The sequence below is a fragment of the Oratosquilla oratoria genome, chromosome 1 (assembly GCF_046742065.1).
Source record: "Oratosquilla oratoria isolate Oo_2021 chromosome 1, ASM4674206v1, whole genome shotgun sequence".
Taxonomy (NCBI): Eukaryota; Metazoa; Arthropoda; class Malacostraca; order Stomatopoda; family Squillidae; genus Oratosquilla; species Oratosquilla oratoria.
Genome location: NC_134777.1, coordinates 128,238,784 through 128,254,444, shown reverse-complemented (window position 1 = coordinate 128,254,444; position 15,661 = coordinate 128,238,784). Strand labels below are relative to the sequence as shown.

At 40.0% G+C, this 15,661-nt stretch overlaps 1 protein-coding gene across 1 annotated transcript in view; it reads left to right on the top strand.

Annotated features, from left to right (window-relative positions):
• Sec3 (exocyst complex component Sec3) overlaps nucleotides 1–15,661 on the top strand; it is a 38,503-nt gene that overhangs the window by 13,535 nt on the left and 9,307 nt on the right. Inside the window, exons 12-18 of the mRNA XM_076187506.1 lie at nucleotides 2,497–2,625; nucleotides 3,310–3,494; nucleotides 3,736–3,943; nucleotides 7,915–8,068; nucleotides 9,982–10,127; nucleotides 10,826–10,929; nucleotides 11,956–12,046. Coding sequence (XP_076043621.1) covers nucleotides 2,497–2,625; nucleotides 3,310–3,494; nucleotides 3,736–3,943; nucleotides 7,915–8,068; nucleotides 9,982–10,127; nucleotides 10,826–10,929; nucleotides 11,956–12,046 — 1,017 coding nt within the window. The remainder of the gene's footprint in view (nucleotides 1–2,496; nucleotides 2,626–3,309; nucleotides 3,495–3,735; nucleotides 3,944–7,914; nucleotides 8,069–9,981; nucleotides 10,128–10,825; nucleotides 10,930–11,955; nucleotides 12,047–15,661) is intronic.

Here is a 15,661-nt window from a genome sequence, read left to right as displayed (position 1 = left end):
AGGTTTTTAATAGACTATATAGTGGTAACCAGGAAAAGTTTTGGATATACATGTTCTTAGGGGAGAGAGCAGGGGAATATCAGAAGGTAGGAAGGTGCTTAGAGTAGACTGCTTAAATGAGAAAAAAAAGGAAGAGTACAAGAAGCTGAGAGAAGAGTGGGAGGGAGTGAATGATAGAATCAGGTGTATAAAGATGGTGTCTGGAACAAGGAGGACAGGAGGAAATAGAAGGGTGGTTGGATGATGAAGCAAAGGTTGTAGAAGAGAAGAAATGAACATTCACTGATTGGTTGCAAAATAGGATGAGAGAATCATATGAGAAGTACAAAGAAAAGAGAAGGGAATTAAAGCATAAGATAAAGGAGGTAAAAAGGAGAGCAGATGAGAAATGGGGAAGAGTATGACAGAAAATATTGAGAGTAATGAAAAAAATATTGTGGAAAAAAAATTAGGAGAGAAGCCAAATCAAGTAGAGAGAAAAAGGTAAAAGGTGCTGATGGAAGAGATGGAAATAAGGGGAAGATGGGCAGAGTATTTTGGGGAGTTGTTAAATGTGAAGAAGGATAGAGAGGGAAAGGTAGTTGCATTGGGAAGCACTAAGAAAATGACAGTGATGAATGAGGAAAATGGAGGAGAAATAAAAAGATGAGGTGAAAGCAGTTATTAAATGATGAGAGCAGGTAAGGCACCTGGGTTAGATGGGTGTCATGCTAAAAAAGGGTGGTACAGTTATAGTGGACTCATTGGTGAGGTTGTTTAGTGTTTGTCTAAAAGAGGATAGAGTGCCGGAGGACTGGAGGAATGCACATATAGTTCGTCTTTACAAGGGAAAAGGGGACAAGTGTGAGTGTAGTAGTTTCAGAGGGATCAGTTTGTTGAGTGTAGTTAGAAAGGCTTAGGGGAGGGTTTTGATTGAAAGGATTAGGAGAGGAACAGAGGGAGTAATTGATGAGGAACAGTGTGGGTTTAGGACAGGTAGGGATTGTGTGGATCAGATTTTTGTGGTAGGACAGATATATGAAAAAGCTTTAGGAAAAGGTAAATATGTATTTTGGACCTGGAGGAAGTGGATAGTTTTAGATACTTGGGTGCGAATGTGGCAGGAAAGGGAGGAGTTGGGGTGGAGGTAGAATGTAGATTGAGAGAAGTGAGTAAATGCCTTGGGGATTAAAAAGTGAAATGAGAAATAGACATTTGGGAATGGATGCTAAGAAAAGATTGTATGAAGGAGTGAGTGTGCCAACAGCACTGTATGGGAAAGAAACATAGAACATAAGAGAGGAGGAGTTTGAATGTGAGATGAGGTGTCTGAGAAGTATGATAGGGGTTACTAGGCTGGATAGAATGAGAAAGAGGAGGTGAGGAGGAGAACGGGGGTGGAAAGGGAGTTAGGAGATAGGGTTGATGAAAAAATGTTGGGATGGCTTGGAGACATGGAAAGAATGAGTGAAGAAAGACTATTAGTAAAAGAGATGTGGAAGGCAGAGGTGGAAAGAGTGAACATGAGGGGTCGACCTAGGATGAGATGGATGGATGGGGTAAAAGGGGCCTTGGGAAAGGGGGGAATATCTGTTGAGGAAGGACAGGAGAGGACAGAAGACGGGTGAATGGAGAATGGTTGTATATGGATGATGCTGTGATGCATGAGGTGGAATGGGTGGGGTATGTGGGTGAGGGAGTATGTGTGAGAAATAATTTGACGCAGCCCAAAGGGATTTCTCCCCATCTGTTCTTTTTCTGCATGAGGGTACAGAGAAGGGACTCACCAATTTAATGAAACAGCCTTGCTGTGGATGTGCTATGTCTTGCAGCACTGCTTCTGACCCAGGGCATCATCCAGAAGGTGCCAAAATAAGAGGGAGGGAAGAGAATGGAGGGGAGTTGAATGTAATAGGGGTGGAATGGGTGGGAGTGATTTTTATGCCTTTGTTTTTTGGCTACCTCCCTTATAAGGGGGAAGAAAGCCTTTGGTATATATGTATAGTATATGTATGTAGTTGAAGTGGAAGGTCCTCAAAAAGGCATTATAGGTTGACTTCCCCTTATAAGGGAGATAGCCAGCTAAGGCATGCACTCACCATTCAGCCATTCCCACACCAATCCACCATCCATGTGATTTACAATTTTTTTGGTTCCTTGTGGATGAAAGACCATCCCTGGGTCAGAAGCAATGCAGCAAGACACAGCACATCCACAGGAGGATCCAATAGCCAGAGTTGATTAACTCCCATGATTTCTTTATATGACAACCCCTCCCCTCATCCACATTAGGAACTTATGGAAGAGACAAGAAGAACAACTCATCAGGTCACATCATCTCTTCATCCATTTACTCCATTCTTTTGCACTCTGTCTTCCTTGCTCACCAGACAATAGTCTTACATTGAATGCCCTTTCACCCCATCCATCCCCTTCATTCTTGGCTATTATTTACTATCTCTAGTCATACTTCTCATGCTGTATATATATATATATATATATTTTCTATTTTTCCAGCTTGACATCTCAGAAAGACAGAAATTTGATGAAATATTTGAGCGTGTACTGAGTGAGTTGCAACCAGTGTGTTTAACAGAGCAAGAGTTCTGCATCTCCTTCTTCAATCTCAATGCAGGAGCACAAGAGGTATTTATTTATTTATTCATCATTATTATAATTATACTTTATTTATATATTTTCTTTTTAAGGTTATTGTATTTTGTCTCATTTGTATTCAATTTTGATGTCAAAGAATCATCTCTCTGCTACCCATCTTCATAACTCAACACTCACACCTTTATTTTGAGATGCATTAATTTCTGGACTGAGCCCAGGATCTCTTCCTGTCAGTTTTAATTGTATTTCCTTCAACTGTTTACATATGGAGAACTGACAACTGGCAACTCCTTCCCTCTTCTTACTACTACTATAGTCAGGTAACAGAGAAACTGTCCTGCATTGATATAACACAAACAAAAGTACATTATTTCTTCCTAGAGGGATCTATGGGAGGGCCTTTGTGATCATTACCAGCCACTGTGGGGCTGTAGGTGTCTCACAGGCAACAGTTATCCTTATATTTGGATTTTTATAAGACTTAATTCAGTTCTTATTGAAGGTTTGTAGTGGTTAATGAACATTAGTATATCAAAGGAATGAAGATGATCTAAGTCAATCGCTTTGCTGTGATTACTGTGGAAGTATTATTCTAGCTGATGTCGTTTGATGTTATTGGTCACTGTAGAGGAGTTAATGTAGTAATTTATGAAATAGAACTTTATCACTTGTTATTATCAACCACTTAATTTATGGTGATTTCCTTGCATTCAGAAATCCATAACTTCTGCTGCCAGCACCCCAGGGTCAAATGGCAGTGATGAGATGACACTCACCCAGGGGGAGAAGAGAGGCAAGCAAGTGAATCGGGAAGTGCGTTCCATGATGGGGGCGCTCTTCACAACACTCGAGCAAGAACTCAACTCGTTTATCAACACTTATGACAGAGCAGACTCATAGTAGGTATTTTATATTTGGGTTATAAAGGTCTTCATTTTCTTTCTGTTGTTGATGGAATTGAATGACAGATTTGATGAATCACATTAGTATTAGTGTTTATTTATTTGACAGAGATTTGTGCTCATACACAATATGTAAAGGCTATTCAGAATTCAAAAGAACAATTTTAGAATATTTGTTATGATAATTTTGTTCTATATAAGTACAAATGCATCACTAAATGATGTTAATTTATTCCAGCTGTTGCTTGTATATCTATGTTCGGTTAAGTGAACATGTTTTGACGGCTGAGGACACTGGATCTTTCCTGAGCACAACCTTTGGTTCCTGTTTAGTACAAGCAAAACGCAATTTTGACCGTTTCATGAATTCACAGCTGCAGTCCATACAGGAATGCCGAGTGACTAAAAAGAAATGTGGGATTATTCCTTTTGTCACCAATTTTGAGGTTTGTTATCACAGTGGCGTTTCAAGTTGAACTCATCGAAAGTGAACTCTTCCTTGGCACCTCATCCAGAAAGAGCCAAGACAAGAGGGAGGGAGGGGTGGGTGGTGTATGTATGTGTGTCTATATTTACCTAGTTGTATTTACCTAGTTGTATTTTGCGGGAAGGGGAGCTATGCTCGTGATGTCCCGCCTTTGTATCTCGCAGTGTCTAGTTTGTTTTTAAACTCATGAATGGTTTTTGCGCATACTATTTCATTGTCCAGTTTGTTCCAAGTGTCCAAAACTCTATGAGGAAAACTGTTTTTCTTCAGTTCTCTTCTATAGCTATGTTTTTTTATTTTCTTTCCATGTCCTCTTGTGTTTCTTTTGTCCCAGTTAAGTAAGTTCTCTCTATCGAGTACCTCTGTGCCTCTCATGATTCTGTAGATGGTCAATAGGTCACCTCTCTCTCTTCTTTGCTCCAGTGTCGGTAACTCCAGTTTAGCCAATCTCTCCTTGTATGATAGGTTTGCAAGTGCAGGTGCCATTTTTGTAGCTGCTCTTTGGATTCTTTCTATTTTCTTTATATTCTTTTTGGTACTGGGGGACCACAATGTCGCCGCATACTCTAATCTAGGCCTTATCAATGTAACCCATATTTTTTTTATCATGTCTTCGTCCAAGTATGTAAACGCCACTTTTATTGATCTTAGCAAGTTGTAAGTCTCCCCGACAATTTTGTTAATCTGTATATCATAGGACAAGTCGTTCGTGATAATTACTCCCAAATCTTTTTCGGATCCTACTTTCTTTACTTCTTTGGTTCCAATTGTATATTTTCCTGATATTCTGTTTTTGCTTTTTCCAAACTCCATTATGCTACACTTCTTAGTATTAAAGTCCACTTCCCATTTCTGACTCCAGTTCCATACCCTATTTAGGTCTTCTTGCAGTGCTTCACAGTCCTCATCAGTTTCTATTTTCCTTAGCAGTTTGGCATCATCAGCAAAGAAGCTCATGTAGCAGTTCACGTCCTCGTCCATGTCATTCATATAGATAGCAAACATTATTGGTGCCAGCACAGATCCTTGCAGTACTCCACTGATCACCTCTTTCCAATCTGAATATTTTTCTCTGAGCACTACTCTCATCTTTCTACCAGTCAGAAAGTCCTCTATCCATTTTAGTAGGTTTCCTTGTATTCCTCCTATGTGTTCCAGTTTTTTTAGTAGTTTTCTGTGTGGTACTTTGTCAAAGGCTTTTTGCAAGTCTAGGAATGCACAATCAGCCCATCCATTTCTTTCTTGCACTATGTCTATTAGTCTTGAGTAAAAGCATATTAAGTTTGTGGAGCATGATCTTCCTTGTCTGAATCCGAATTGTCTTGGGTTTAATATGTCATTGTCTTCCAGATGTTTTACCCATCTATTCTTGATTATTTTCTCACAAATTTTGGCTATGGTGCTTGTTAGTGATACTGGCCTATAGTTGGTGGGTTCTTCCTTGTTTCCTCCTTTGTATATTGGTACAATGTTAGCGTTTTTCCAGTCCTCGGGTATCTTTCCTTCTTTGAGTGAGCTGTTTATACAAAGGATTACAAAGGCGGAGCATGCCGACAGGAGACCTTTTGATTCATATCTAGGTCGGATGCAAAAAAAAATCATATTAATAATAAATAAAAACTATAATAATGTAAATAACAAATATAATACATAAATAAATGCATAGGTATAGTTAAAATAATAAACAAACAGGTAAATAGTATATGATAATAAATTGACATATAACTAATAATAAATGAAAATCAGACAGACAAATTATAACAAAACAAACACAAATAATATAACATAAATCATAATCATTACAGCATCTTACTTAGGTATTTATCTAAATGATTCTTAAAGCTTCGAACTGAACTACATTGCACTACCTGTGCAGGAAGTTTATTCCATTCATTAACTACACGGTTGGCAAAGTTGTTTCTACCTACTTCCAAATTGAATCTATTTCCGGACAGTTTGAGACCATTGTTTCTTGTCTGATTCTCATTCAATGTGAAAATTTGGTCACTTTTGATGTTGTCAATTCCCTTTAAAATCTTAAAGACCTGTATCAAGTCACCTCTGAGTCTACGCTTTTTTAGGGAAAACAGATTCATGTGCTTAAGTCGATTTTCGTATGATTTATTTTTGATATTTGGAATCAGTTTTGTGGCTCGCCGTTGTACTTTTTCCAGTCTGTCAATGTCTTTAATGAGATTCGGTGACCATACGGAAACAGCATATTCCAAATGTGGACGAACTAACGATTTATATAGCTTGTTAATGAGTGATGGACTTTTGAAATCAAAAGATCGCGCAATCAATCCCAGAATCTTATTTGCTTTCTCAGAGGCTGAAATACACTGCTTGGATGATTTGAGGTCGTTACTGATAATTACGCCGAGATCTTTTTCACTATCCACTTTTGTTAACGAATTTCCAAATAACTTGTAATCGTACTTACTGTTATTTTTACCTATGTGCATTACCTTGCATTTACTTGTGTTAAATTTCATTAGCCACTTTTCAGACCATTGCTGTAATTTATCTAAATCTTCTTGAATATATATTAAGATGTGTATTTTGTCTGTTAGTTCTTCTTTGCACTCCTTTAGAATCCAATTTGCAATACCATCCGGGCCATGTGATTTTCTGACATCCAGCCTTGATAGATGTTCTGATATTTCCTTTAGTGATGCTGTAAACTCATTCATGAGGGGAGATTTCTTGTTTTTATCTATGTCACAATTTGGTATTTTCTCTCTGGTGAAAACAGATTTAAAGTGATTGTTCATGACTTCGGCCATCTCTAAATCTTCTGTGTATTCTATGTTTCCTTGGCATAGTTTCACCATTTCCTGTTTGTTTTTAAGTTTACCATTCACATACCGATAGAATAGTTTGGGTTGCTCTTTGCATTTGTCTATAATATCCTTCTCATGGTTCCTTTTTTGATATGGTTTTTGATATATATGTGTGTGTATATATGTATGTATGTATATATATGTATATATATATATATATATATATATATACATATATATATATATATATATATATATATATATATATATATATATATATATATATATATATACATACATACATACATACATACATATACCAAGGCTTTTTCCCCCTTCCAAGGGAGGTAGCCAAAAAGGGAAAGGCATAAAAACACTCCCACCCATTACATCCCTAAATACACTCCACACCCCTCCCACCCTTCCTCTCATCTGAGCACCTCCTGGATGATATACACACACATACATACTTGTAGGGAGTTGATGGTTTGTATTCACACGAATACCATGTATTGATGACTAATTTTGAAAGGATATATGATAGAAGAAAGTTTAAAGTGAATGTGAGTAAAAGTAAAGTTATGTCACGTTCAAGGAATGATGTGATTATTTTTTCTGCTATCCTAGTCCTGTGGCTGCAACTCTTCTAAGTGTGTTGAGTTCTTCTTAGGCCATCCCCTTAAAATGGGGAAATGGTCCTTTGATATATGCATGTATGTACAGTAAGCCCTCGATATACCGGATATCGGATATAACGGACAAAAAAATATGACCAGATAAACCCTCGCTATAATGGATTTTCATCCGTTATAGTAAGGGATCCTCGGTTATAACAGATCTTCAAATATAACGACAGACCCCTGTCCCCATGTCGTCTGTTATATCTAGGGTTTACTGTAATTTCTAATCCTGCTAATATCTAATACCGGACAAACTTCAGGATACAACGGATCTGTCCAGTATTTCCTTCAGATATAATGGATCCTCGGTTATAACTGATCTTTGGATATAACGACACACCCCTGTCCCCATATTGTTTATTATATTGAGGGTTTACTGTATATATATATATTATAGTAATCCAGTAATAGTGCTTTATTGCTTAGATTTCAGTCAGATTGACCCTCCTCTATCATTCTTCTTTCAGGAATTTGCCCAGACGGCAGAGAATGTGTTCAAGAAAAGTGAGAGGAGGGGCGACTTAGATAAGTGGTATATTCGACTTGTGATGGCCAAGTTTGACCACATCCCTCGTGTGGCAGCGGAACACTTGAGAACTCCACCAGAAGTGATCAAAATGGGTAAGTATCTAGACAACTCCAGCCTAGAAGAAACATAGTCTACTGACCCAAGCAGTGGGTGGAGAACAGGGATGACCCTCCAGCCACAAGGTACTAGGATAGAAAAGATAACAAATGGTTTTTAGCTGGATCAAATGGTCTTCTGTCAGCATGCTCCTCTGTAATGAAGGGTGGGCATGCTTTGACTTGGCCATTACTTTTATAAGGGGAAAAGGGCCTTATATACATACATATACCAAGGGCTTTTTCTCCTTTACAAGGTAGGTAGCCAAAGTAAAAAGGCATAATTCCATTCCCACCCATTTCATCCCCACCCACTCCATTCCCACTCACCACCCATTTCATCCCCACCCACTCCATTCCCACTCACCACCCCTCCCTCCCTCCCTCTTTTCTTGGCTCCTCCTGGATGACAGGTCATCCCTGCATCTCACTCATTGCCCTGGGTCAGAACCAATGCAGCAAGACACAGCACATCCATAGCAAGGTTGTTTCATTTAATCAGTAACCCCCCTTCCATCCCCTCATTCTGAAAAATAGAATACCGAGAAATCCCGTTGGACTGCATCAAAATATCATTCACTCATAACAACTCCCTAAACTCCTCCCCATCCTCCACTCACTCCCTTCCATACATATACAGTGCTCGATACAAGAAGTGCCTGTCGAAAGAGTTAATCAGAACAATTATCTGGAGTGACTGTGTTATTGTGTTACCACCTACCAGAGGCTTCCAGTTCTACAAGGTGCCTCTGCTCACAGTGCAAAATCTGTGTGTCACTGGCTTAATAGCTGCCAGGTACCTTTTTATAAAGGATATTCTGGGCAACAGTCCCAATTTAAACCCAATAGAAAATCTCTGGTACCTTAAGAGCGACCTCCCGGGGAAGGACATCAAATCTGTACCCAAGCGGCAAGCAGCCATCCAAGAATCCTGGGACAATCTGAACACCAACCCCTTGAAAAAATTGCCTTATTCTACCAAGACATTTCCAGATGGTAAAGAGAAAAGGCCTCCTTACCAAGTATTAAAAGTACTAAGTGTTATGAATTAATTGCCTTTCTTTTAATTGATTATTTACATTTCTTTCGTGTGGATGGAAGGGGGCAGGCACTTCTTTTGTTGAGCACTGTATATGTACAATCTACATACTTCATCAGTAGAACTATTACATACATATACTGAGGGCTTTTCCCCCCCTTACAAGGGAGGTAGCCAAAGTCAAAGGCAAATCCACTCCCACCCATTTTTAAACCCACTCTTTTTTAGAACTCAGATACGAAAAGGAGGTGTCTGAGAAGTATGGTGGGGGTTACTAGGCTGGATAGAGTGAGAAATGAGGAGGTGAGGAGGAGAACAGGGGTGAAAAAGGATTTGGGAGATAGGTTTGATGAAAGAATATTAGGATGGTTTGGACACATGGAAAGAATGAGTGAAGAAAGACTAGTAAAAGAGGTATGGAAGGCAGATGTGGAGGGAGTGAACATGAGGGGACATCCTAGGATGAGGTGGATGGATGGGGTGAAGGGGGCTTTGGGGAAGAGGAGAATGTCTGTTGAGGAAGGAAGGGAGAGGACGGAAGACAGAGGTGAGTGGAGAATGGTTGTATATGGATGATGTTGTGGGGGGGTCGCCGATTAAATGAAGCGGCCTTGCTGTGGATGTACTGTCTTGCGACGCTGCTTCTGACCCAGGGCGGTGGGCAGGGTGCCTTTCCCTTTTTGGCTACCTCCCTTGGAAGGGGGAAAAAGCCTTGGTATATGTATGTATGTATGTAATAATATATTCTACATCATGAATCTCCCTTGTATCCTATTCACAAAGAACTTGCAAGTCAGTGCAGAATAAAAAATGTCATTGAAGTCATGGACACACCAGTGTTGCTCATGAGTTACTTTTTTTTTTTCCCCAGAGAATTACCATAAATTGCATCAGCTGATGTGCCAGCTCAAGTTGGCAGGTATGGAACCCCAGCGCAAGGAGGCCAAGCAGCGTTACCAAGAGGCTCTCAATGCCTATGTTACACAATATTTTGGAAGGCCACTGGAAAAGTTAAATGTAAGTGTCTGAACCCCTTTTTTAGTTATAGAAAAAGTGTTTTGTTTTGGGAGTTTTTGTAGGGCAGTGTGTGCTTGGATTGTGTCATCTGGTGCCTATTAGCAACATTGGCCTTCAGAGAGTCTGTATGCATTCTGTAATTACAATATAAGACATCATGTTTGCAGAAGAAATCACTTGAACGCGTGATTCTAATTATGCAGAAAAACATACATACATACATATACCAAGGCTTTTTCCCCCTTACAAGGGAGGTAGCCAAAAAGGAAAAGGCATGAAATCATTCCCACCCATTCCATCCCTGAATACACTCCACACCCCTCCACCCTCCCTTTCATCTTAGCACCTCCTGGATGACGGGTCATCCCTGCACCTTGTCCACTGCCCTGGGTCAGAAGCAGTGTTGCAGATATGTATCTACAAATATGTCTTGCAGAAAAACCACTAGGAAAATAACAGAAAGGAGACCGAGCGCTTTCGTCTTTTCAGACATTTTCTGAATAGCTGAAAGCACTCGGCCTTCTTTCTGTTATTTTCCTAGTGGTTTTCTGCAAGACATATTTGTAATTATGTGTACATTAACTCTTTCATATGTGCATGTATGTGCATATGTATTCCTTACCATTACTTATTAAAGTTATTATCCTACACTTGATGAAATATAAGAAATAGTAAAATCTCGTGTATTTTGTCACCAGCAATTCTTCGATGGCGTTGCCGCCAAAGTTGCAAGTGGAGTTAAAGAGTCTGAAGTGGGATACCAACTGGCCTTCAGTAAACAGGAGCTTCGCAAAGTTATCAAGTAATGTAATCATTTGATTGTTCATAATGAGAGCAGATTGTGAAAAGGAATATGGTGTGTTATAGTGTGTCATAGTTTGTGTTTATCTCACTGTATCTACCCTCTAGTGAAAGATAAAAATACCAACAGTGTTTTTATGTATTGTCATAAAATATAAATAAATAGGGCAGTGTGAGTGGACTATTCACCTCCCTCCATATTTCTCTCTCTCTCTCTCTCTCTCTCTCTCTCTCTCTCTCTCTCTCTCTCTCTCTCTCTCTCTCTCTCTCTGCTTTCTATCTTTTCTCTCTCCCTCTCTATCTTTTCTCTCTCTTCTCTCTCTCTTTCTTCTTCTTCTTCAGCAAAGTCTAGACCAAAGTAAACTTTTGATTCAGTCACTCTCTTTATTAGAGCAATTTAGGTCTTATTATGTTGATGTAGCTCTTAAAACTTGAAACAAAATTGCATGAAATTTGTGCTCAGAAAATTGTTCCTTATTGACTAAAAGTTAGCATGGTTATTTCTACCTAGTTCTCAATTAAACCAACTTTTAGTTGTTTCCTTATTTCCCCCTTAATTCACACATATTCCATTGACATGAGAACCTCCCCAGTTGGGGTCATAATCATGGTTAGAGTTTTATGATTCATGTGAGTAGCAGTTGATGACAAGACTGATGAGTTAAACACCACATGAGGACAGAGCCTTTATTTGTATGATGTCATACATATTACATCTTTCAAGTACATGAGATGTACTTGAAAAAGCTGTAATAAGCGAAACGTCATACAATTAAAGGCTCCATCATCACATGGTGTTTAACTCGTCAGTTTCATGATCGGAGTCACATGATAAAAAGGTTAGGAACCATTGCTGTAACGATAAAATTACCATGGTCAGTCATAGCAAAACAGGAAAAGATTGTCATTTTGTTATAAAGAACACTCACATAAGTCTGCAGAATCAACATTAACATCTCAAGCATTTTCACCATCATAACTTGCTTAGATATAGAATCATCTAACAACCTATTTTGCCTCTCATCAGAGAGTATCCAGGCAAGGAGGTCCAGAAGGGAATTGACCAACTGTACAAAAAGGTGGAGAAACACTTGTCAGAAGAAGGAAATTTGTTACAGGTTTGTTGTGTGTAGTTATTACGTCTTATTTACTTCTACTTTTCTTCTTTCAAGTAAACAGTAAGACCAGCAAAATATGTACATATACAAAGGGCTTTTTACCTCTTACAAGGGAGGTAGCGAAAGTCAAAAGGCATAATTCCACTCCTATCCATATCATCCCCGCTCATTCCACTCCCATTCACCATTCCTCCCTCCCTCTCATTTTGGCTCCTTCTGGATGACAGGTCATCCAGAAAGACCAGCAAAATGGGGTTGAAAAATCATTAAATGTGTAGCTGTTGTGTTTGCTGTTTTGGAGATAGTTATGATGATTGCACATTGTGTGATGACACAAAGTACCTGGATTAGAATCCGGATCTCTATCAGCCTCAAATTTAATTCCTACACTTTGGGTGATGAATGGATTTTGGATGGATATGGGGTGTGTATATACTTTGATTCAGCCATCCTTATATAATGAGGAAACAGTTCCTCCCTCTCATATCTTCTCATCTGACCCTTCTCTCTTCTGCACTCCTGAGATAACAATTCTCCCAATTTGTGCATGACTACCAATGGAAATAATGTTCATTGTGTTGTAAGATAGGAGAATGAATATACTGCCAATTCTAAAAATTTATGGAGTACACATTGGGTCATTTAATCAGTGACTCCCCCTCCCCTCTGTCCCCCTCATGCAGAAAAAGAGAAGACAGGGAGAAATCCCTTTGGGTTACATCAAAATATCATACACACACACTCCCTCATACCCATCCCCCACCCACTCCCTTCCATGCATCATAGTATCATTCATACACAACCATTCTCAATTCACCCCTATCTTCTGTCTTCTTGCTTTCTCAATAGACATTCTCCTCTTTCCCAATGCCCCTTTTACCCCATCCATCCATCCCATCATTGGTCGCCCTATCATGTTCACACCCCACACCTCTGCCTTCCACACCTCTTTTACTAATCTTTCTTTACTAATTCTTTCAATGTATCCAAACCATCCCAATAACCTTTCATCAACTCCATCTCCCAACTCCCTTTACACCTCCACTCTCCTCACCTCTTTTTTTTCTCACTTTATCTCAGGCATTTCATCTCAGACACATTTAAACTCTTCCTCTTGTATGTTCCATGTTTCTGCCCCATATAGTGCTGTCTGCATAATCACCCCTTCAAACAATCTCTTAGCATCCATTCCCAAATGTCAATTTCTCATTACACATTTTAATCCCCCAAGGCATTTACTTGTTTTTCTCAATCTACATTCTACCTCCACCTCCACTCCTCTCTTTCCTGCCACATTCACACCCAACTATCTAAAGCTATCCACTTCCCCCAGTCTCTCTCCCTTATTACTGACTTCCAATTTGCTTCCATCCTCTCCCCTTGTACATCTTATCACCTTGCTTTTACCCACATTTATCTTTAACTTCCTTCATTCACACACCTTCCCAAACTCCATCACTACTTGCAACTTCCTTAATCCCTCCTCTGATCCTGCTACAAGAGCAGTGTCATCAGCAAACAACAACTGGCTTATCTCCCATTTTTCTCTGTTTTCTTTAACCATCTCCAAAATCTGGCCCATTACCCTTGCACCACCCCATCCATGTACACATTGAACAGCCATGGTGACATGATACATCCCTGGTGAAGTCCCACCTTTACCTCAAACCACTCACTCTTTCCATTTCTAATTCTAACACAGGCTCTACTACTCTCATAAAAACTCTTGACTGCTCTTAACAGCTTTCCTCCTATCCTATATATCTGCAATACCTCCCACAGTGCCTTCCTGTCTACCCTCTCATAAGCCTTTTCCAAATCCATAAAGGCCCAAAAAAAAAACATCCTTATCTTTTCCTAAAACTTTCTCACACATCTGCCTTATCACAAAAATATGATCCACGCAACCCCTACCTGTCCTAAACCCACACTGTTCTTCATCAATTACTCCCTCTGTTCCTCTCCAAATCCTCTCAATCAAAACCCTTCCATAAGCTGAGAAAAGAGGGAAGGAGGGGTGGTGAATGGGATTGGAGTATATGAGGTTGAAATGGGTGGGAGTCAATTTATGAATTTGACTCTGGCTACCTCCCTTGGAAGTGGGAAAAAGCCCTTGGTATATGTATGTATATACATATTGGGTATTGTACATGTCGAAGGAGAGCTGGCAGATAAGGTGGATGAGAAAGTCCTGGGATGGTTTGGGCATATGTAAAGAATGAGTAAGACAAAACTAGCAAAAAAGAGTGTGGAAGGCAGAAGTGGATGGAGGGGGTGTGGCAGGAAGACCAAGAAAATTAAATGAATGGAAGAGGTGAAGGGGGACATTGATGGTAGAGGAATGTCTCATGCAAAGAAAGAAAGGGCAAAATATAGCTGTGTTTGGAGAGTGGTTGTAAATGGATGAAGAAATGACATGGCCCAAATGGATTTCTTCTTGTCTACTATGCATTTCTTTTAAGTGGACGAGGGGGAAAGGGCCTCACCATGTCATGAAGCAGTAGAATGTAAACTGACTTTGGCTGTCAGGCCCTCCTGTGCCTTACTGCATTGCCTTTGACTCATTCAGTTTTTACCTAGTAGTATTATATGGGAAGGGAGCTATGCTCGTAGTGACCCGTCTATGTATCTTTCAGCATCAAGTTTCTTGAATTATGAAATAGTATTTGCACACACTGTTGCCTTATCTAATTTATTCCAGATATCCACCACTCTGCATGGGAAGCTATTCTTTTTCAGATCTTTTCTATAATTATCTTTTTGAGTTTCTTTTCATGTCCTCTTGTTTTTTCTTGCCCCACTTTAGAGTAAATGCCTTGGTGGATTAAAGAGTGTAATGAGGAATAGACATTTGGGAATGGATGCGAAGAGGAGACTATATGAAAGAGTGATTGTGCCAACAGCACTGTATGGGGCAGAAACGTGGAACATAAGAGAAGAAGAGAGAAGGAGTTTGAATGTGTTTGAGATGAGGTGTCTGAGAAGTATGGTGGGGGTTACTAGGCTGGATAGAATGAGAAATGAGGAGGTGAGGAGGAGAACAGGGGTGAAAAAAGATTTGGGAGATAGGGTTGTTGAAAGAATATTAGGATGGTTTGGACACATGGAAAGAATGAGTGAAGAAAGACTAGTAAAAGAGGTATGGAAGGCAGATGTGGAGGGAGTGAACATGAGGGGACGTCCTAGGATGAGGTGGATGGATGGGGTGAAGGGAGCTTTGGGGAAGAGGGGAATGTCTGTTGAGGAAGGAAGGGAGAGGACGGAAGACAGAGGTGAGTGGAGAATGGTTGTATATGAAGATGTTGTGATTGCATGAGGAGGAATGGGCGGGGGGGTGGGGTAGTATGTGTGAGTAAATTTTGACGCAGCCCGAAGGGATTTCTCCCCGTCCTCTCCTTATATGCAAGGGGGGACGGAGAGGGGGGGTCGCCGATTAAATGAAGCGGCCTTGCTGTGGATGTGCTGTGTCTTGCGACACTGCTTCTGACCCAGGGCGGTGGGCAGGGTGCAGGGATGACCCGTCATCCAGGAGGTGCTCAGATGAGAGGGAGGGTGGGAGGGGTGTGGAGTGTATTTAGGGATGAAATGGGTGGGAGTGTTTTTATGCCTTTCCCT